This window comes from Amphiprion ocellaris, chromosome 11 (genome assembly GCF_022539595.1).
Source record: "Amphiprion ocellaris isolate individual 3 ecotype Okinawa chromosome 11, ASM2253959v1, whole genome shotgun sequence".
NCBI classification, from domain to species: domain Eukaryota; kingdom Metazoa; phylum Chordata; class Actinopteri; family Pomacentridae; genus Amphiprion; species Amphiprion ocellaris.
Window position 1 is genome coordinate 1,667,876 of NC_072776.1, and position 23,545 is coordinate 1,691,420.

General features: G+C 41.2%; 1 protein-coding gene across 4 annotated transcripts in view; it reads right to left on the reverse strand.

Moving 5' to 3' along the window:
• The window catches only part of il1rapl1a (interleukin 1 receptor accessory protein-like 1a), a 174,460-nt gene that overhangs the window by 54,899 nt on the left and 96,016 nt on the right, over positions 1 to 23,545 (reverse strand). For all 4 annotated transcript variants that reach the window (XM_055015566.1, XM_055015565.1, XM_055015568.1 and 1 more), the window contains exon 6: positions 5,178 to 5,252. In XM_055015566.1, the coding sequence (XP_054871541.1) occupies positions 5,178 to 5,252 (75 nt within the window). The remainder of the gene's footprint in view (positions 1 to 5,177; positions 5,253 to 23,545) is intronic.

Here is a 23,545-nt window from a genome sequence, read left to right on the forward strand (position 1 = left end):
GTTGTAGAGATCTGAGGGATTCACCAAAACAAAAAGCAGAGGTGAGTAGGTTAGGAAGTGACAAGAGAAGAGAGGGAAGGGAAAAAAGTTTGTACAAATAGACTGAGAAAGAGGGACAGCAAGGATGTGATGAAGGGTTTGACATGAATGAGAAGAAGGAAGACATTATATAGTATGTGTTAGCAGCTTTATATTGAATGGTACTTCAGGTTAAAATGAAATCGTCAAAATTTGTGAAGGACTTTATAGGAGGAAAAACACAAAATATTGCCTTTGGGGCATTGCTGGTTTTCCTCACTGCTTCATTGTAGCTTTTATGTACTAATATCTGTGTCACATAAGTATAATCAGCCAAGCAAAGTATAGTAAGTATATTAATAAACTCAAAACAGACAGTTTAAGTGAAGCTAATCGTGGAGCAAACCAAGTATTTTTGCTAGAAGTGAACAATCTGTGGAAAAAAGTCGCTTTTCTTCTCTGCATGCTACCATATTCAAAATCCACTTCGCTGCAGGAAACAGCAACAACAACCTCTGAGCTAGGAAACTTCCACAACGAGAATCTCTCTCTATTCTGTGGATTATCTATAATTATCTATAGATAGCGCTCTCTCACCTGCATGCAAACATTCCTTGTACTGTTTTGAGGAAACAACAAGCTTGAATTATTCGTTTAGCTCCGCCCCAGACAACTGTAATTAGCAGACAAATACAAACAGTGTGTTTTTCCCTCTAAAGCAGAATGAGACTTAGAAACAACCAGACCATTTTGTCCTACAGAATTCACTAGAATAAGTGGCTAAGTGAGACACACAGTACACAGTAGTCATAGCAACATGATACAAAATTAGGAAAATACCCCCCTGTAAAGCACAAAAGTTTATTTTTGACATGGAAGCTACAATGAGTCATCGTAAAAGTATTTTAATTCTGTCTCTTCAGTCTTTGTCTTACCCATGGTTACTTCATACTTCCAGCACAACTTAGTGTCCTGCCATCAGCAGACACTCTGACAGGATTCTGCAGTTATGGGGTGTGAGACTGGAGGACAGGAGACAGAAACAGTGTACCGCTTTAAAACGTTCTCCTAAATGTGACCAAAATGGAGGAGATGGTTGTGGATTTTAGGAGGACCAGGACTAAGCTGAACATTATCTTGATCCTGGGAGACGAGGTGAAGGAGTACAAATATCTGAGTGCTCACATGGACCACAGACTAAACTGGAAATGCAATGTTGAAGCTGAGCTTAGATGTATCAGTGTGTGCAGCCACATGTTGGCTATCTTTTACCAGAACGCTATGACGAATGTCATTTTCTTTCCATGGCGACTCAAAGAAACTGAAACCGAACTACCTGAATATAGACATCTCTGTTATACACAGCATTTGCTAAAACTATGTTGACAGTATGTTTTAATGTAGTGCTGCCAAATAAACTAATAAAGCTTCATAAGTTCAGGCCCCATTGATCAAATTAGCATCCAGAAACCACCAATGGCTATCTATCTATCTATCTATCTATCTATCTATCTATCTATCTATCTATCTATCTATCTATCTATCTATCTATCTATCTATCTATCTATCTATCTATCCATCCATCCATCCATCCATCCATCCATCCATCCATCCATCCATCCATCCATCCATCCATCCATCCATCCATCCATCCATCCATCCATCCATCCATCCATCCATCCATCCATCCATCCATCCATGTCGGACTATGCAGTATTGTAGCTGTCATGGGTGCTAGAAGATTACTGAAGTACTTGCCAGTTTGCATGTCAGTTATCCAAGTTGCTAATTGCACAACAAGTTGAGACAGTTTATTTAAGACTTACTCATCCCATTGACTATTTCCTCATAAGTCACTGCAAACCACGTTGCATTGCTTTTGTTGGACAGTCAATCCGTTAAAACCAAATAAAACCATGAGCCTAGTGTAGAGAAATGTCTCCAAATCATGACTGAAGAAGATGGACGTCCACACAGTCTGTCTGTTTCTCTGAGCTTTTCAGCAACATACTGCTGCATCACTTGCTAAATTGGAAACGTCAGCATCTTTCAGTGTCAGTCTATTACCCATCCATCCACCACTGACTGTGCGCATTGTGAGAGCGTGTGTGTGTGTGTATGTGTGTGTGTGTTTGCGTGTGTGTGTGTGTGTGTGTGTGTGTGTGTGTGTGTGTGCATGACTCTACGCCGCTCACGGTGAAGTGAAGTAGGTACAAGAGTGGCCTCCCTCCCGCCGCCCATCCTCTGCTGTTGGGTCCTGCTCTTTGAAATAATGGATTCTAATTCCTTTCCACAAGAGTGCACCCATCTGCTGGCTTTGGGGGACAGTAAAATCCTCTATCAGTTACAATTATCCCACGGTTGCCGAGGACTGTGCTGCGAGTGTGTGTGTGTGTGACCTAAGCACGCCGGGTGGTGTATGTTTGTGTGTGTGATGAGGAGGCAGAGCTAGCGAGACAGAGGGATGCTCAAAGTGGAATGCTGCGTAAGCGTGAGCTGAATCCCTCAACCCCACCCCCCGGGACAGCGAATCTATGACAAATCATCCCGAGGGAATCAACAACAAGCTCTGTGTGTCAGTTTCTGTTTGAAATTCCGTGCCACGTATAAAATGTCACATACTGCAACTGTGTGTGTGTTTCCCTCTCACCAACCCCAGATTTAAAAAACCCAGCAATATGAATCATCCTCCTCTTCTGGATGAATTGGAAATGGACTTCACCAACTCACCACTGGGGGACAGCAGTAAATCTGGCAGAAAGAATAACTGCACGGCTACTGACAAAATCCAACACAACCTTGATGTTGTCTCCTTTAGGAGCTGCAGCCAAATGTCAAGTTGTCCAAAAGTAATATTTGTGACGCAAAACGGGCCGGCTTTCAGCAACTTGCACCCTCCCTGAGGACTGGTGGAGCCCTGCAGCAGAGATCTGTGATGAGAGCAGCACACACACACTGTTATTTTATGGTGGCATTGGGGTTTAATGTATGTAGTCCTGAGTGACAATCTGTAGCCGTGGGATTTTTGGCCCCCTCAGCAGAAAAGGGACACGTTGGCACAGACATCCAAGGATACCTGAGAAGAGAAGGAGAAGCTTGACTCCAACTAAACCCTCCTTGGAGGCAAACAGTCTGAAACCCTGTCTCTATTTCCACATTGTGCGTCCCTCTCAACAAGCCTCTCTTCTCTCTCACCCCCCTCCTGCATACATGGCCACTCTGATGCCTCTCATCAGTTCCTCGCTTTCAGTTTCATTCTTTTTCATGCTCTTCTGTGCTCTAATCTCTGCATCATCCTCTTTGACTTTCCACTATGTCTCTGCTAGAGAGAGTTTATGTAAAGCATGTGTTTTATTTATGCGTGTGTGTGTGTTTTGCAAAGCTACTGGTGATGGAGGCTGTATGAGACCTGCACTGGTTGCAGCAGCAGAGGAGATAAAGTGGGTCTGTGTTTCCCGGCAGTGTTGCAGATTTATCTCTCTGCTTACGGCTCTGATTTTACTGCCCATCCACCAGCATCCACTGGATCCTCTGTCTACTTTTTCCCCTCTCCCTCTCTCTATTTCCCACTCGCCATAAGGGACTGGCCTCTTTCTGTGCACGTTCTGGCCACCATAAATCTGCCACGCTGCTCCATAAAGCTGCTTAGGGCATGGCTCAACAAATATTAAGAAAGAAGAGAATAAATAAATAAAGCTAAATAAAAGAGAAACTCCCGTCTGGAGGGAGAGACAACTCTTCTGCTCACAAAATGGAGCCCGACTGTAAAATATTTACCTGTGTGTCTCTGTGCTATGGATGAGTCTGGGTGTGGAGGGGCTCACTTCACGACATTGCACATAGATTTTCATTCTCGGCTCGTCTGCTTTGCTATCTTTTGCAGATGGTAGCGCAAAAACCCTTGTGAACTCTACCATTGTAGGTGGATTTTACATATCTAGGTGGATCAGTGTGCCAATTAATCAGTGAAAACAGTTGAGTAGCATCTTCTGTAGCCTTGGAATAAGTTTTTTAAGTCTATCCTGCCTTGAGCTTAGAGACAAATTTAAAATATTATTGAAATGAAGCATGTTTAAATGTGAATCCAGTGTTTTTGGAGCTTGAGCCAGGGTGTAAAAATCAGGATATTTCAACTTCTGCCACACAAAACCTTGACGTTTTATGAATGTGCACCTGTCCTTAACACACACACACAAGAGCAGACCCTCCACAAAAACACTTTCTCACACAGAAAACATAACAAAAAACTGACAGTGAAGCTCTAAATAATTGCTAGACAGTTTCAAGGGAGATGCAAACCCTTTCCTGAAAATCTCAGCAGAATCAAGATAGAGACAAATGACACAAATAGCTGAAGGGCCCTGCATTGTGCAACCTGTTCATGTATGGGTGTGAGTTGGCTGACATGTGAGGCTGTGCCTGTCAGTTTATCAACAGCAGCAATTTTTCACTCTTGATCAGCCAACCGTGGCGGCATTTTAAATGAACTACCTGCATTCCAGTAGCATCAGATTGAAGACAAAAGGAAACCGCTCAGTGAATCATTGCACCTTCTTTGTCTTTGTCCCTGCCCTGTCTTTTCTGTCACATACTCTTCCAATCCCTCTCTGCTTTCCAGACCTCTCAGTCTGGTCTGATCGACTTCACCATGACAGACGCATTAGCCATTCATGGAGCACCAAGCACCATGTGGACAGCGGACTGTGCCCAGAAATCAAGCAATATGCTGTCACTAGAAAAAAAACAGAAAGAAAACCAAACAAACAAGCCATGCTCATATACTCCCTCACGCACACATGGACACATGGTAGGCCTGTCATGACCCCACGTCAAACAAGACAAACAACGGCAACAGAAAGAGGCCGCCTCTCCATGTGGCGAGTCAGCGTATGGAACCCCGGCACCATATGGGCTCTTCATTGTTGACAAAGCAGCCTTGGGGACATTAGCACCCACCATTTGCATATATGAGAGCTGTTTTTTACAATTGTTTTTTTTTCTCTTTGGCTATTTCTCCAGCAAATTAAAGTGCCATGATTGATCTGCATTTGATGCCCGCAGGTGCGTTGGATGGGATTTGTAAAGTCATCCCTCACCTGTCTTTTGGAAATGACAGATATCGCTGACTGCAGTTGGAGGAAATCCCATGATGATCTTACCTAGCTGCAGCTCCATGTTGCTAACCTTGTTTTCCGAGGGAAACAGGATCTTTGGTGGCTTGTCGGTCAAAGGAGCTGGAAAGGGAAAAAAGAGACACATTTTAAATACGGTTTAAGACAAACCAGCAAGACAAAAAAATGTTTTTGAGGAAGAATAATGAGGATTTCTGATGGAACTATTTTTAGTCTGTACTCAGCGTTCTTCTGTGCCTTACAGAGATTTGTTAGCATTTCAGCAGAAACAATCTTATTCTTACTACTCCCTTACTTGTCTTTTCTACATTCCTCTGAGTAAAAAAATGCTCATCCACTTTCTATCTGTTCTCATTCCTTTTTCTAACTCATTCTTTGCACCTTTGTGGCCAACAATGCTGTCTGGTGTCTCCGTACCTCAGATTCCATTTATCCGACCTTCTTCTAATCATAAATGAATCACTACTTTGTCAAGAACATGCCACCATTTAATCTGCATGAGCGTTAGATATTTGAAGAGCCATCAAGGAGTGTGTCTGAGTGAGAGGGAGCAGCTGATGCAGTAATGATGCTAATCATCCATACGGTGGATGTCAGACCTGCTGCTCAAGTCCTTCCTCTGGGGACTGCTGGAACAGGCAGCAGTTTTATTGTTGTTAAAAGCATTTGTGTGTTCTGCTTGAGAGGCTGAACTCTTTGGAATTCAGGGTTAAGAGAACACAAAGAGGATATTGGATGGACATTAGTGAAGAGCAACAAGAAGAGACAGAAATGGAGATAATGGAACATGTTTTCATGTTAAATGTCTTGATCATAAGGCACTTATCAGATGCAATGATAAAAACAACCTCTGCATTTGTCCTTGTTTGTTTTTTGCAGCAATGCGTTTACACTTAAATAGTCACATATTTAAAGCTGCAGTGCAGAATGTTTGTCTCTCCCTTCTGGCAATGAGAGTAATTACACTAATGACAAACTAATTCTTCCTCTGAGCACAAGTTTCTTTAATATCTGGAACATCAGAAGCTTTTCTTAGATGCTACCTAGGTTTTTACGCCATACTCCTAGCTGTAGTCGCCTACTCCATTTTCATTGCCATGGTTGCTCCCCTCTTCCAGAATTAAATAATTAAAAAATGCATCACAACTGAATGTCTCCACTATGCTGCAACCCCCCCCCCCAAAAAAAACAAAAAACAAAAAAAAAAAACCAGACAGATTGTGTGAGCTTGTTTTTCAAAAACTCAATGCAATGGATGTTAATTTATATGTAAAAGTTCCGTGCTCCAGCTTTAAAATTATAATGTGCCCAGTACAGCTACTCTCTGATGCTACATGGCCTCCAGAGCAAATGAGGGGTTCTACATGTTGCCAATGGCATCACGAAGAGAATTCGTCGCTATAGTTAAGGTTGCTTTGCCGTGGGCATTAGGGTGGTATGAGACTCCAACATATGCATAAACAAAAGAGCTCAAGGCTCTTCTTGTATTTTTAACACCGCACATGAAGCTTTGAGTTATGCAACCTTCAGAGTTCATGCTGCAAGTTTATACAGACCTTAGGATGTTTTTGTGTGAGCGCATCCACTTTGGACCAACTATTTTCACTACAGTGACATAAGAGATAACGTAACATAAACATAAGCAGTAATGCACACTAGTAAGTTTCCGTATCGAAGAAAATGCGACATACAGAAGAAAAGACAAAAGAGAAAAATAAAGTGAATCTCCCACAGTTCAGCTCAGGTGCTCTAACAGCAGTCGCTCATCCAGTCTATGCTCAGATCAGTGCCACTAACCTGGAAATCACAGCTTTTATGCCAGGGTGCAAGACGCTTGAACTGTGCCACTTCTCTCACTATGTCAAGCCACCTTGCGGTCTCGTTAAATGCATGTAGTGTTAGCTGAATTATACAAATTAATGGGAAAAAAAATCACTATAGCAATTGTTTGCTTGTATTTATGTTGATGTGTTGTACTTAAATAGTTCTGGATCTCAGACCTTATCTACATGGAACATAATAAAAGTAATAATGGCAAACATCAGCATAACAGGAACTAATAAGACCAGTCAGTCAGAAACTCACTTATTCTTCAATAATTGTGAATTGTTTTCTGTGCTCCTCTTTATGGGAAAAGAGAAACTCTCAAGTCATGCACATACTCCTTCTTTGTCTGAATCTAGTATATTTGGTGATCCATTAAAACCTATGACACATTTTTTTTGTTGCTCTGCTATTGCATCATGAGGAAAAACTGCAGAATATTAAGCACATTATAATCCCCATTTCTCTGCTAGCAGGCATGACATGTTTGATATCATAGACCTTAGAGTTTCTTCTTCTACACTGAAATGAATGCAGAGCTCGACCATTCTGATTATATTACAGTGATTATGCAGCTGGTGATGAAGATTTACTGTTTACTGAACTAAAACAGGTTTGATATATATTGTGTTTGTCTCTTCATAGAGTGATCCAAATGTATTTATTCAGAGAGTATATCTTTACAGGAAGACGGATAAGAAGGGTACAACCTTTGACCACATGGTACACTCCAGTGCACAGAGATGCAGATGCAAAACAAGCAGTCATATTGCATTCTATAGTATCCACTAAGGAGCTAAGAACTACTTCTGTACTTTCTAAACCAGCGATTTAAAAAACAAACCTTATCGACTACAACAACAGTAACTCCCACCACAGACTTTTCAGGCATTTCTAATTATTCAGCCTAGAATTTGTGAGCTTGGTTTATTCAGGCTAATTTGTTTCTTTCATTAAGATGTTTCCTTAGAGTGTCCTCACACGCCCTTTTCTTTAGCCTTATAATAAGAGTGCACTAACAAGTCGTTTGAAAGCCCTCCTCTGTTTTGGTGTCTGCATTTGGGAGGAACAAGCTATGTAATGTTGCCGTGTTAAGTAATTCAGTAGAGTAAAGTCTAGTCTCAAGTAAAGTGCATGGTCTTGTAAAGTGCTTGCTTTATGGCTTCATGATGACATATTTAACAATTACTGAAGCGACCAGGACGAAGTGTTCATGTGAATCCAGACAGGCCTACATTTGAATGCGTATTATGTGCTAATCTGAATACTATTTCTTTTGTTTTTTTTGCTCAGATGTAGCACCTGTGTGTATGCAAATACTGACAGAAGCACAGTGACATTTATGAGAGGGGCGGTCACGGGCTTTTAGGCACAACTGTTTGCACTGTTAATAGGTAATCACATAGCACAAATTACACTGGATACTGATACAATTTTAATTACATATCAAACTGCTATACATAATTACACAATGGGTGATCCTATAGCTAATTATGCACTGGGCAAACAAATGAGGACAAGCTGTGTACGGGACACGAGAGGGGAAGCAGATGTGGGAAGAAGAGCACAGATAGGAGGAGGCAGACATCAGTAGACAGAGAAGTAGAGCTGGTGGAATGAACGGGAAAAAAAAATTATAAAAGCTAGAGTGAACCAGTCACAAAACATGCTCCCCCTCATTTTGGCATGCTACACTTGCTTCCAAAAATCTCATTATCTTAATTACCACTCCTTTATGGGAAACACATCAGTTATCACGGTTGGGGAGGGGGGACACCATTTTAAATGTGAAGGATTGGGAGCAACTCCTAACAAAAGGGACAGAGCCTCTGCTTGCTATTACCAGGTGAAGTCTGGAATCAAGCAACCAGAGACATAAAAAGGTAATTAAACATGCAAATATATCTGAGCTGTTAGCATAATGAAAGGCTATGTGAGCTTCATGAGAAGCGATGCTGGGAGACCTTTTTGATTGTGTGCAATATTTTCAAGGGTAAACTAGGCTTTTACACACTTGTGTGCCTATTAGCTCCATCAAAACACACGTTGAACAGCAGATTTCAACAAAACCTCAACGATGAATAACCTGTGGCCCAAAGATGATTTGAGAAGATGTTGGTCAGATTTGTGTTGTGATGGTTGTAGGTTCTGTTTGCAGATGTTTTAAGTCTTCCTGTAGAAATGTCAACCTCTCGTGGGGCTATTGAGGTTTAATCTTTGATTCCCACGTGCACAAGGATGCACACTAACCCATGCCCACGAGTGACACGATGCACACTCCTGTCAGCAATGTCACCATTCCACTAATACTGAAAAGAGTTCTGAAAGCTATGCTATGCTGATGTAGCTATTTCCTTAAAAATGCATACTGCACATGTGTTGGACCTGTGGGATGCACATAAGGCACAATGGGAGTAACGCACAACTTTTGTTTACACTAAAAACTCCACAGGGTCCCTGAAAAGAGCTTTTACAATTCATCTCTGACTCATCTGCTCACACACAGATGGCCACACATGGCACTGTCCCAACCACTGAGCGCAATTGTCTTATTAAAGCACACTTTAACATGTGAACTGGAAGAGATGAGTTACTGGACATCTCCCTTTACCTTCTTAGCCACCGCTCCCTTATATATATGGAGGAGAAACAATTTTCTAGTTTACAAAAAATGTTGCTAGAACTCCAACTTTGCTTGTCAGAGAATTGGGTAAAGTTGATGAAAATGTTTGACCTAAACCAAATGTCTTCTCATTGGTATCCGTGAGCAGAGAGTGAATGTCTCCTGGGTGAATCTTTGCCTTTAGGGAACTGAAATGGTTGACCTGGTATGCTTGTGCAAATTTTACGCTGTGAGATCAGTGATTCACGATAAAACGTTGATGCCTGAGTACCCCCAGGGCAGAAGGATTGTCTATTATGTGCAGCAAACAAGGCTGAATTAATTTCAGGAGGTGACACAATGTATCTCTGAAAACTTTTCATCCACATGGCATGTGACTTATGTCTGATAGCGTGAAAAAGAGTAGCAAATAATGTCTAAAACATCCAGGGTTTGTGTTTTTCAACATTTTCAAATCCTGAGATACTTTGACATAAGATAGCCTCCATGAAGTAACTACATGGCTTCACACAGAGCAGGCTTTAAGTGCTCTTGAAGAGGAACTAAATCAAGCTTTGTATGTATGTGTATGCGTGTGTGCCGGCCTACATGTGGATATATTAACACAGCATGAGACTCTGTGGATGTGAGCTTTGTGATCAGTCATCCACAATCCCATTTCTGCTTGGTGGTGGAAGAGCTCACTGGACTTTCCAGATGGATTATTCTGGGTGAGCGACTGTAGGCAAACAGCAAATTAATGAATTAAGGATGGAGCTGAGATACTTGGATCATTGGGCTTTTTTCTGCTGCTTGTCCCATTTGTGGGGGGCTGAGTGAGGGGGATTTGCAGGGAAGAAATAAGCCGCTGGCAAATTGCTAACAAAGATGAAAATGAGAAGGAATCAAATATAAAAATGACTTCGATGCACAGTATATGGGTGCAGATTATACAGGCATACAATCGACATAGCACTTGTGTGTTTACAGTAATGGAAATTGACAAAAACATACATGCATGGACACCCACAAATACATGAAGTGGTGAATAGAGGCCTGCATTGTCCTTTGGTTCCACAAAATTGGCTCCCAAAGGCTTTCAGCATTTTTTTTAACCAACAAAAGCAGTCAAGCCAGAGAAGAAAAGCAAAAATAGAAGGAAGGAAACTTGAGCAAACATAAAGTCCTTGTGAGTCTCCCAGGACTGCTAAGCTTGAATAGAGAAGTCTCAGTTCTCCTCTGCGGCTGGCAGACTCCTATATTGTACTGCAGGAGATCACCATATATTAACAGTGACCTTCCCCTGTACTGTTGTCACCTTTGAGCCAGTTTCATTTCATTCCTGATGGTGCAATAACCGTCCTGTATGATTCCCCTTATAAAGTCACCTCAGAGTATACAGAATTCAATTCCAGACCTGACCATTTCCCACATGAGAGAAGCTGTGCAGGGAGCTGGTTGGTGTCATCCAGAGGAAGCTAATAAAAGCAGCTATATTCATCCTGAACCACATCACAACCCTCCCCCGACACACATCCACCAGTGCTCTCTAAGAGCCCAGCTTCTGGCACAGCTAAAATGTTTCAACATCAAAGCAACACGAGTGTTTTTTTCCATCCCATCCTGCAAATATGACTAAACAGATTTCTAAATTGTAGTCACTGGCAGCGTCAAATGGCTATCATCGAGGAAAGTGAGAACAATTGGCCTCTTCTGGCCAAGTGGCCGCTTGAACTTTTCTGACTAAGCTGCTCTCAGAATGACTATCTGATGATAAAACATGGCAACGATCAAACTGTTCAAAGCACGGCTCCAGCTGTGACATCTCAATAATCTATATCTTTGTGAAATAAGAACAAAGAGTAAATTAAAAGTCCCATCCTGACAGTTCCCTGCTCATTTGCAGATCATGTTAAGTAACCATTAGGAAGCACACTGAAAATTTCATTACCTTAAAAGTGCTACATGGAGGCCAATTAGAGAGGAATTTTACTGAAGAAGGAAACTGAGAGATGAAATGAGATAACACAAAGGCAGGAACAGTGATGGAGACGCAGAGTGAACAGAACAGATGGAGAAAATGTATTATTGATTGCAGGAGGTTTACCATGATTCTGCTCTCTCAGCAGGTGTGTGTACATGTGAATGCGGGTGCACATGTGTCACTTGTACACTTGTGTGTGTGGCCACAGATCTTTGGTCCTTATAAATGATCTTGCTGGATCCAATAATCTCACTGGTAACTCCTTGTATGGGATTATTATCTCTTCCTGCCTGCAGACTTTATCAGGCCTTTTACTATAACTCAGCATCACTTAAGCAAAGAATCTTCTTAAGTCAGGCTAGTGGATATAAAAATGAATGCTCAGGAAGTATCCACCTCCGCACATTTTAACAACGTGTTCTCACACTTTATATAGTATTTAAAAAGCAACCTCATTAAGGCTGTTGTTTTTTCCAGACACTCAACAAGGATTATTATTATTTTACACAGACCGACAGAATAACTTGTGTTGCAGTAAGAGGCTCGGTTAAGCAGTCAGGGAATGTGAAGTGTGTTTGAAATGAATGAGGAGCATTTTTATGGATCTATTGTTTACAGAATAGTGAGCAGAAAGAAGTGGGGATGGTGAGGCGAGGGGAGTCAGAGGTAACTTCAAGATTTAATGGTCTCCCTTGTGCTTTGGAGTTCAGCAGAAAAAAACAAAAACATGCATAGACTCAAGTGCACTCATGAAAATATAATTTATCCTTTCATTCATGAAGTGCATTGAGAAAAAAAAGTATTGAGCAGGTTTGGCTTCATTGTTAAAATGACAACAATGACTTGATTTCTAGATTTAATTTAATTAAGTGAAAGTAATTACACTGATAAAGCAGATACAACACCAGCAAAACCGGTCGAACAACTGCAGTCTCTCTCTTACATGCACACACAAACACAACCCCCGCCACATAGCACACACACAAACAACTTGCCCAATCATCTCTCCTAGCCATCCATAGGGATGTGTGACACATATGGTGTGTTGCACTCTGTTGTGTTACAGTATGAGAAGTAACTGTTCCAGCCTTTCACTTGCCAGATGCTCTATGCCAAATAACTGGCACTTGGGGCAAGACTCACAAGGCAGAGTTCAAACCATGTTTTAAATCTTTGAACATACCGTATAGCTATATGACAACAGCATCCGAAAACCTAATGAACCCACCAGAGTGAGCACAGGAGGGGAGTTGTGTCTGTGTGCAAACTTGGCAAGCACATCTGCAAAACCCTTGCAAGTGTCTGTCGGAGCACTTGTGTTCATGTGAATGTACTGGAGGAGAAGACAGGAAGACATCTAACAAACATAGAGGAGAAAAAGAGAGGCATGTGCCGATGAGGATACATACAAGTGGATCATGAGTGGATTTGTGTGCTTCTGACAGAATTCAGTGCTCTAATGATTATTAATACATGGGAGGGCACACCACAAGTGGCATGTCTGTGTTCATCTACTGAGGCCTCTGCTGAGACCTTGGTGCAATATGAAGTGGAAAGAAACAAAAGCAAAGACAATATGAGAGAAAAGACAATGAAAGAGGAGACAAAGGAGTGGAGGATGTAAGGACAGAAGAGGAAAATAAAGAGGAATGGAGGAGCACTTGATAGGGAGAAGATCCTTGTACGTACAATGAAAATCTGCCCAGACACTGGCCTCAGCCATATTGCAGATGAAGTATCAACATATCAACAATCTGTGTGGGTGTAGCTTAGCATAGCCTGGTTTGTTCCCTCTGTGAGCACAACATCATGCTCTTTTCATCTGCCTTTGATCTGCTCTGCTCTTAACCTCCCACTATAGCAAAAAGTGATATTTTCTTTCATTCTGTGTCACTAAGAGTGTGGCCCTTTCTTCCCCACTGTCATCTTTTCATCCATTAGTCACTGTCGCACAATTGGCCCCACCATACTCTTTTTTACCTTTCAGTGAGTCTCGTCAGTTTCTTTTCTTAGCCTCTGTTCTTCTGCACTCAACCCAGCTTGTGCCCCTGCCTCTCCCTGGCAGCTTGTACCGCATCTGTGTGTCTGTGCAGTGTATCTTGGATAATATCAGTGTGAACTTTAATGTTTCCCAATGGGTAGAGTGTACACTACACTGTTCTTCCATTAGGGCGCGGCTCACAGACAGCGTGTACATATTCAATAATGCAGGTCAGTGCTTATGTCTGCCAGTATGCAATCTCAGCATACACCCTGGTGTTCCACACAAGCTCATACAAACCCATGCTCTAATCACACACACCCTCGCAAAAACGTGTGCACTGTCTAACATTCACTCAAACAGTGCACACACACCTTCCTGTCAGCCTCAGATAACAAAACCCAGAGGTGGAGTGATGATAAAGAAGCCGTTTCTACTAAATGAAAGAGGAAAACGTACACAAAATATGCCCCTGTGGAGCTTATGCAGATAGGCGTAGAGGGGAATCAACAAGGGAGACATGTGACACATGCAGGAAGGAAGAAAAACACACCCTCAGACAAGACAGAATCTGGCCATCAAAACATCCGGCAATGGTGGTCGGCAGTGACAGATGATTAGCTCCTAATCAGCGACGATCTCTGTGGGCGATTCAGAGGGAAGCCCTAGTGGCCTAGTATCCATTCTGTTACTCTGTCAGAGCAGGAGGACAAGGCTAACCCAGTCTACTGCAGGGGAGAGCCAAGCAGGTGGATACACACCTGAGGGACAGGATTAACACAGTCCTGGCACATTACAAGCAGCATGCACAGTGTAAAATCCCACTGGAAGGGGGTGTGTATAGGTCTGCTGCACTGTATAGCAGCCTCAGGTCGGTCCAGGTGTGTAAACACATTGGTAGTGCCAGTAGGCGACCTGCGGCGACACATATAGGGCTGAGATTTACATGAAGTAACAGAAGAACAGATAGGCAGCCTGCAGGGTCACCTCGCTGCCATCTGCTCCATCAGCTCCCTTTGACCCGTCTCCACAGCAACCTCAGCAGCTCCCCCAATCCACGGTTGCCCCTCATCTGTGATAATAAGTCTGTGATAAATGTACACAGTTGTCTGTGTTGTCATACACAGATGTTACTGTTCTCTACTTAACATGTATATTTGATAATTTTGAGTATTTTATTATTTACTAGGAGTGAGGCTGTGTAAGACAAAGTCACGAGACAGATCCAGGCTGTATTTGCTCTCTATATGCTTTGATTACAAGAATGCCACCATCCATTCCTTTATTCTGATCTTCAGGGCTAAACAACTAAAACATCAGAACACTCATGTTTTACATTATTATGATAAAAAGCAGAATTGTATGGTACTCTCTGCAAGATGGTACATCACTGTCAGCCTTGAGTTAAAATGCTCTAACTGAATAAATGCAAATCTGGTGTTATAGAAAAACAGCATCTTATTATCATCTTTACTGGATACCAATAGTACTCTTAACTCCTGAAATATGTCATTTTTCTCTATTATCCTTATGAAGAAACATTGAACTAATCTACACTTCCAGCCATTCAACTACCCATGGCCTTGGGAAGCTTTCAGTAAATGTGTACACATCTATATGTATGTGTATAATATGAGACTGGGCTTATGTAAGTTGAACTGCAGCATGCATGTGTGAACCAAGCTGTTGATGAGTTCTAGACTGCCTTTCAAGGCCTCATTGCAAGATTTAAGGTTAGTTTCAATGCTAAGAAAACCAAATTTATGACCTGTTTGCTCCCAGAGCTCACATATTGTGAGCACTCAGACTTGAGACTTGAGGTAGGAATGAAATTGAAAGAGTATCGTCCAAGCTGTGGGTCTCTGTTTTGATCAAGTCTCACGTAGATTTATTTTCATAGATGAATGATTTGACAACATTAAAGTTTCATTTAACTTCATTCAACTGCACTACTTTGCATCATATCATCAACAATAGGCTTAATGGCAAAACTGGGAATATGCTTTACAGCTGAGGGATAAGCCTTTAGTCCGAACCCAACCATGAATTGGTCTACATCGAGAAAATAAAAGCAACTTTCTTGGATTCATGCAGCAGTTTGCCTGATGCCCTAAAGTATTTTGCCTACTGCCTGAGTCGATGTGCTGTCTTTAAAAGTTTTAGACAGGCTTTCAAGAGTCTCTCTGCATCTCCAGCTAGAACTGAGTTTAAATGCAATTTCCAACCAAAAGAAAAACACTTTTCTTAACTACTGTAAGTCATTTTTCATATTGTTTGGCTGTCAGAATTTCATATGTGGCTGTCAAGATGCAATTTACAGTGGAGTGTGGGTGCTGTTCTAAAGGGCTTATTGTGCTATACATTTGTCATATTGAAATCACAAGTTTATTATTCAAAAACAGTTTTGAAGGGTTATTAGTAATGGATGGCGATAAGGAGAAGAAGCTAGAAACAGCTAATTGAGTGTTTATATTTTATTCCAACCTGTGTGTGTGTTCATTTAATATTGTGAGGCACTATCCTTTTGAAGAAATCCCATTTTGTTGTTCAGCTAGAGAGAACTGGTTGTCAGCAGAATCAATTCTCGCAGCGGATCAAATGATTTTTACATCTCTGTCAGATAGCTTAACTGTTAATTGACATCCTGATGGCTCTTTTTTGATCGTGCAAGCAGGCAAAATGGATTTGGCTAAGGTAAAACAGGTGATAATGCTCGACTAGCAGATGAGTACATGTGGACAACAGGCACCTTCTACAAAGAGGAGAGTAACTGAGGAGCAGGAAGCAGAGAAAGAGAGGCAACTCGCTAGCTCTCAGCTTCTCTTTACTCTGCACAGCGGACAGCTTAGAAGTGCTGTCTCTGAAAAATATCTGAAAAATACCCGGAAAATTGCTTGATATACAGTACAGTAGAGGAACAATATCCCAAAATAAGCCAAAACAGAATTCACCTTGAATACAGAACGCTTTGTAGAGCGAACTCTTGTTTCTCACTACACATTTGTCTTCTTTTTAGTCTTCCCTCTACTGCAGAGATACTGTATGTTTCAAACAGTAACTAGTACATGTCAAGAGAATCTTGTTGGAATACTGACTTTAAGAGATTGTCCTCCCAAAAACAATTACTGCATCATTTGCTTTAATAAGTGCCCCAGACAATAAATGACGAAGTCCTGCAATGGCTAGAAATAATTAAACCTCTGAACTCCAAAACGCAACTATGGGTTTGAAAGGCATGCCATCTTTTCTTTTAAATCATTAGAATTAAACCATTTATCACAAAAAAGAAAGTGTAAAAACAGAAAGCATAACAGAACTTTAACTTTCAACAGCCCTTGAACTACCTGTATATGACAGATGGTTCTGTCAGGAATATAAACCAAACCTAACTTCATTCTACATGTGTTATTCAAAGATTTACCCATAATAAACACTAAACTGATCCAGTAAAAACAAAAAATCATGACAGGTTTGTGATCATGTGACCAACAGTTATGTGACAGAAATGTACATGATTTCTGCTGAATTGCAGGCTGTGTTTATACGTTTATACATAGAAAATAGGAGACAAGAATGGAAACAAATTAGAGAAACTAGGAGGAAAATAATACAAACTTGATCAATTAAATAGATGCAGCATGGTTCAAAACGGTATACAGTGGGGTAAGTTGTCAGAGGACACATTCAGCATGGTGAAATATCTCTCTACAGTATGTTTACAGAGTAATGTGACAGAATATGAAGATGCTAGAAATCTTGTACGGACTGTAAAAAGGTAAGTAGTAAAATATCTATAGCATGTGGAGTCACCATTTTTATTTTCACTGTTGGTTACTCCTGTAGACAATTGGGAAAATGTGGTTGAGGTTTTTAGGATTTATAGCATTATGAGGGTGTTATACTATGCAAAAGACATTTTTGAGTTGTCCCAAATTCTAGCCATGGTTGTGCTGTTTCCATAGAGTTGCAGGACTTCATGTTGCAGTAAAATATGAGCCTACAGTGAGTAAAAATGTGACAAACGCCCTGAAACTTCTTGGGTTTTAGAGGGTTGAGGTGGGGGCAAAGGATGGATGGACAGGTCAACAAAACATTGAACAGTAATTTGCATCCGGTTTCCAACTGACAGTGAACATTAAACACAATCACAATGTCTCCCTAACCCCTTAACAAAGTGCTTATTCCAACCCACGACCTTTCATTAAACCTAAGTGGAGTGTAATTACAGCATTGTTGCATCATAAAGCTGATTTACCAGCAGTGATTTGTAATGATTTTAAAGTCACAGGCCAATTATGTTGACCTGACAGTGGCATGTTAACAGAAAACATTTCTTTGTGAGCACGGACGACAAAACAACCCCAGATAACTTAACTGGACAAAGCAGAGGGGAGGGTATTAAACACAGTCCTAGCATGAGTGGCCACACTAACGCTACACACACTCCCCCCTCCTTGATGTTAGAGCCACTGTCGAGTGTGCCTAGCCTGTGCCAAATTCTAATTAGAGATTCATTAGTCTCATCTGTGATCATAAGCACACGATGTGCACATACATGCAAATTCAATATGCTCAAAGTTATAAATAGACGAGCATACATTCCCACAGACACACACACACACACATACAAAAACCTAAAATAGACACTGGCATCCATACAGTAAACACACACAGTGTTACACAAACACTCTTACTGGAGAACAGCAATCATTAGCATGACACATCTAATGGTCTAAACTGTCTCTGAGCTATGTTTCACCAGCTGACTCAAATGGAGCCAGTCCCATAACACAGTGCCAGGGTAAGGTCTGCAAATCATGTGTTTGTTTGCTTCCCCTTATTCCAAAAGCCTAACAATGCTCTTCTCTCCCAGCCTTCTAAGACAGATGGAGATCATTAGCTTTCCTCACTCTCCTCCCCTCCACTTTCCAATCTGTCACGTCTAAACCATAGGCGCTCTTTGTCTTGCCTTTTCACTCGTACCCTCCTCTGCTTGCCCCTCACTCACCGTCTCTGTCCATCTCCCACTACACAGATTTATATCTGAAGGTTTCAAACTCCAGCAGAATCTTACAAGTTTAACAAGTGCTTCATCACTCTTGTCAGAAGTAGTTACAGGAGTCATGACACACACTTCCCTAGACAGGAGGAATTGATGAGAAGCCATTAGACTCCGCTGATCCCAGAGTGAACGGGAGGGCCTCCATCACTGCATTCCTCTAGTCCTTGACATAGAGGCATGGACACCAGCAGTTCTGCAGACAAGTGTCAGATGCACCAATTCTTCATAGACATGCGCTCTTATTCTATCTGTTTGTGGTTTTTTTGAGCTGTAATCAACAAAGGAAGTAAAAATATAATGTTCATGATGAAATCCATAGCTGCCATTGCCACAGCATCTGCCAGAGGGTTCAGATTACAATCACAAATCCGTCAAAGGCATGTAGAACCTATCATTCGTTCATGAAACTCTGTCATTGACTTCATTATTAGGAGATGCATGTGGCTAAGTAAACAGCACACGGCAGGGAGAGATGGATTTCATTGTTGGTATTGTAACAGTTTTAGCTGTGTGCATGTTTGCAGTCGTGTTACGTGTTAACAGAACTCCTGCTGTCCTGCCTGCACTGGTGACCATCTGGACTGAATCCATCATTTGGTTTTGCACTTCCTTCATGGCCCTGGCTCCCAATTTCTAATTATTGCACCACAGTTTAAAGTGTTAAATGGTATTTTTTTTCACATTTGTAATAATGTTTGATGATATACTGTATTTTAGTAGATGAGCAAGATGTGAAGAAAACCCAGGTGGCTTTATTTGAGAGCTGATGACAGGCTTTACAGTGCCGACCTTTGGATATTATTGGTGCAGTGACTGGGAAGGAAAATCTGTTGCATGCAGCTATTCTGGTGTGTAATTTGGATGGAATGAGGTACGGAATCATTGTTCTTGGACTTTTATTTGTGGTAATCATAGAGCAATCGTCTGCACTTCAAGCTCTACATATTGAATGTGACAGCACTCTGATTTGGGGGTAACTTAGGACATTAGTTAGCCTACAAATACATGTTCTCTTTTTCAGATTTTGCACTTCCATTTATGCACACTTGTTCTAAAAACACTCCTTACATTAAGCTAAAGGCATGCACAAGTGGTATGTTTCATTTTAAATTATGTGAAGCAATTTGGGAAATGATTTTTCCACATTTCTGCACCGATAATGGTCTAAAAATATCACAGACAGCAAAAGACACAGTTTTCAAGCCAAAATCACAAAACACCTTTGTCATTCACTTTGCCCTATTGCCAACTAAGATTACTTTAAAAATTAAACTTTACTGTGAGGAGGAGAGACAGTAGCAGCTCAGTTTAATGAGACTCATCAATAATTACCGTGATCCAGGTTTTGTCCAAATGTAAACAGGAGCTGATGTTTAGTTTATTGGTTTCATCTGTTTGTAGAAGTTTTTCCCGAGTTTATTAAATACCCGCAGCATTATACAGCAATTGGATCTATATGAGTATCTCAAAAGCAAGAGAGTCCACACGCATTCCCAAAAGCAATAACGTAATTAATTAAAAATTATCCCCGACATAGAGACAGGACTGATAGGGATCCTACAATAAACAGATGAGCTATCCCAAACAAAGTCACAGTGTTTAAGCTTCAGTTAAATCCTTTATAACAAAGCGGCCATCCTCAGATTGACTCCTGAGCTACATCACAGCTGTCAAGATACTTTCGTAATGCAGTTGTAACAGTTATCAGAGTAGTTAGACAATCAGAAATAAACAAGGCTATTAGTTATTTAGACAGTTTAACAAACTTGCTGTTAGTTTAGTAAAAGTGTATTATTATGAATTATACAAAATGTGCTGTGCTTTGCGTCCCATGTCCAACAAAAACCACCAGACCTACTCTTGTTTGGGCCACCAAATCCTGCTTTTTCTACAGTGGTTTGGTACAATACAGTCACTATCTCGATGGTACAGCTTAGAAATACGGCACCATATGTGCGTTCCTAAGCAAGCACTTAGCACAGGCTGTAGTTTCCATTTTGCATGAACAAGATGGACACTATGACATCAGCGTAACATATTCACATACTGCATAACTGTCAGGTTTTTTGAGTTTCACCCCTGACCTCCCTTCCTTGTTGCTCATTGCTCAGTCAGTGTAAAAGTAGCCTCTAGCAGCTGCATCACAATTGCTGGTTTGCATTAAGATTTTGTGTTTGTTCCACGAGTGACTGATGGACTATGTTCCAGTACCCTTCACCAGTCGGTCTTGGAGCCCAGCAGAATTTAACTTGCTGTAATTATCATGCAGCGGTCGCCATTGTCAGCACTCAGAAAAGGTTACAAAGTCGTGGTTAAGCTATTGTTTATGTAAATGTCATCCTCCACATGTATTCCCAGGTGCCCACAAACAACCGAGTGCATAAATGCACTAGACTCGACCAACAGCCGCCCTCTTGCCGTCATTTTACAGTGAATCCTAAGCTAATAAAAGTAGAGAAACTGATTGAGTGCTTTGACCTCCCTGGAGGTGGTCGAGGTTAAATGGGTGCAGGGCCGGGCTCTTTTTTCGTCTGCTTTTAAAAACCTGACGTGCCCCCTGCAGGATGTCTGATCCTCTGACCACAAATCAACCAGCAATTACAACCCTACAGAAACCCACTCACATGCACAGTGCACAGACTCTCTGGCAGTGCTGCTGCATGGAACAGAAACAAAAAGGCGAGGCAATATATTTGTGATGAAGGCAAAGTGTAATATCAGGAAAAGCAGCACAAGGCAGAATGCTTAGTAGAAGGTGGAAGCAGTGAAGGAAAGACATGCAGGCAAATGGGAGTCAAGAGCGGGAAATGTAAGAAAAGGAGACAAGAGCGAGCATGAGGCACTATTCATCTCGCCAAAATAATATGTGTCATATTGTTTTGACCTTTACTGTGTTAATAACATCTCCTTTGGCTCCATCAGAGTATTTCTAAACCTCCCTCCAAATAAGTGATTACATGAATCATCTGTCTATCATGTCATTCTGAGATAGTGTGAGTGAATAAACAAACAAATGGACTAAAAATAATTTATAGTTCTCTACCCAGATGCATTTATTTACAAGAAAAGCACCGGAGACCTAACGTCTGAATGGCAATCATGTTTGCCTGTTTTTTTTTCTTTTCTATGGCTCTGGTGCTCACCGGTGTCTCATAAGAAAGTCCCAGAAGGCTGGAAAGCTAAGACAAAGCGCCTTTTTTTATTCCACTAGGAATGGCTTGTCACAACACAGCCGAACCCAAGGTGCCATCCTATCAATTTCCATGGCAACAGGATTGGTGGCACTGGCAAATGTGAAAAAAAGGAGAGAGAGAGACAGTCGGTATTTTTAGGGAAGTTTCTGTAGTTAGGGAGTATTTACGTGAAATTCAACAGGAAAAAAAGAAGCATGTTTTCATTGCACATGCAAAAATGCATGTAAATGCTGCTTCCAAGCCTGAGTTTATAGAATCAGCTGTTATTAAAAGTTCTACAGTCCAGGCTTAAAAGAAAAAGGGGGACCTAACTGCATCATATCATCAACAGACAAGCTCCCCTTGACTTTCAGAACAGCTCAGTCAGGTAATCAGTTCTAAAAGCCTTTAATAACTGTACAGACAAGCATCTACAACATTTTATTCTTTCTCTGATGTTCCATTATTGCTGTTTTTAAGGTCGTACGCTCTTTACTGGTGTGGTATTGCCTTATTTTAATACTTTATTGTTGTTTTCTCATGTTCTGTGCGTTTTAATATTTAGTAAAGCACGTTGTAGCTTCAGTTTTGAATGGTGTGACAGAAAACAAGTTCATTATCATTTGTGATCAAGTCACGGTCAATACAGACAAAAGGAGTATGAATAGTAACACATAACTTCATGCATATATGGGCATCTGATGACTGAACTGAAAATTAGAATCCGTCCTTTCACAAATAACAGCAGGAAAATCATGTCATTGCTGCATTTGATTACACACAGCATTACTATCACTGAGTTAATGATGGAAAATGGAATTCTCCTAATTGTCCTGTTGATCTGCCTAATGTGAGCAATGAATTCCTGAACACACCATGTTCCGCTGAAGTTTCAATTATTTTGGTCATTTTCAAACCACAATCATGAATAAACAGATTAGCTGGGTGTTTTTAGTGGGAAAGCACATTTTGAATTGTGTTTCAGGAGTTTGAGTATTGCTTATTTAGTCGTGAAAATGTAGAAAAAGTTGAGATTTTAACACCACATTTTCAGAGGTTTTTTATCTAACTCTATAGATAAGCAGTAATAGTTAATAATTCACAGAAAAAATAAATGGGAAATAGGTACCAACCTCTTCCGCTTGCGTTAAAGGGAATAATCTAGCAGCCACTCCATACATTTATGTCTCACAAAAGAAGCATCATCAGCACTGTGCTATCACATTCTCTAAGAAGGAGGGGACACGAGAGGATGTAATGATATCTACGTTATTTGCATTTTGGATACAGCTAGCTTCAAAGCATAGCAACAGAGGGAAACACTGAGAGTTTGACAGTAATGACTAATCATGGAGGGCTGATACAAAGCGGGCCTCTTCACAGGGAGCCTTTGATGCAGGTGAATCCCATCCTAAACATACTTATTAGCAGGAGTGAGGGAGGAAGGGTGAAGAGAGTGGAGGGGGGAGAGAAATTTGTTCCGCACGTTAGCTGGCATGCTTGGGTGCGCGAGAACAGAAGGTTGGCATAATGAATTTTGGCGTGCAAGCGGCTGTTAATGAAATAAAGAGCCCCACCCCAACAGAGGTGTGAACGCGTGTGTGCTGGAGTGTCTAAGCATGTGTGCAAAAAGAGAGGGAGGGGACCAGACACTGGAAGTTAGAGGAGCGAGAAGAGAGAAAAACATGGGCGAGGATTTCGTGAGTTTACAACGTAGGGGAAAAACGGAAGGGAGAAACTGTAAGAGTGAAAAAGTTTGTTATGTGGAG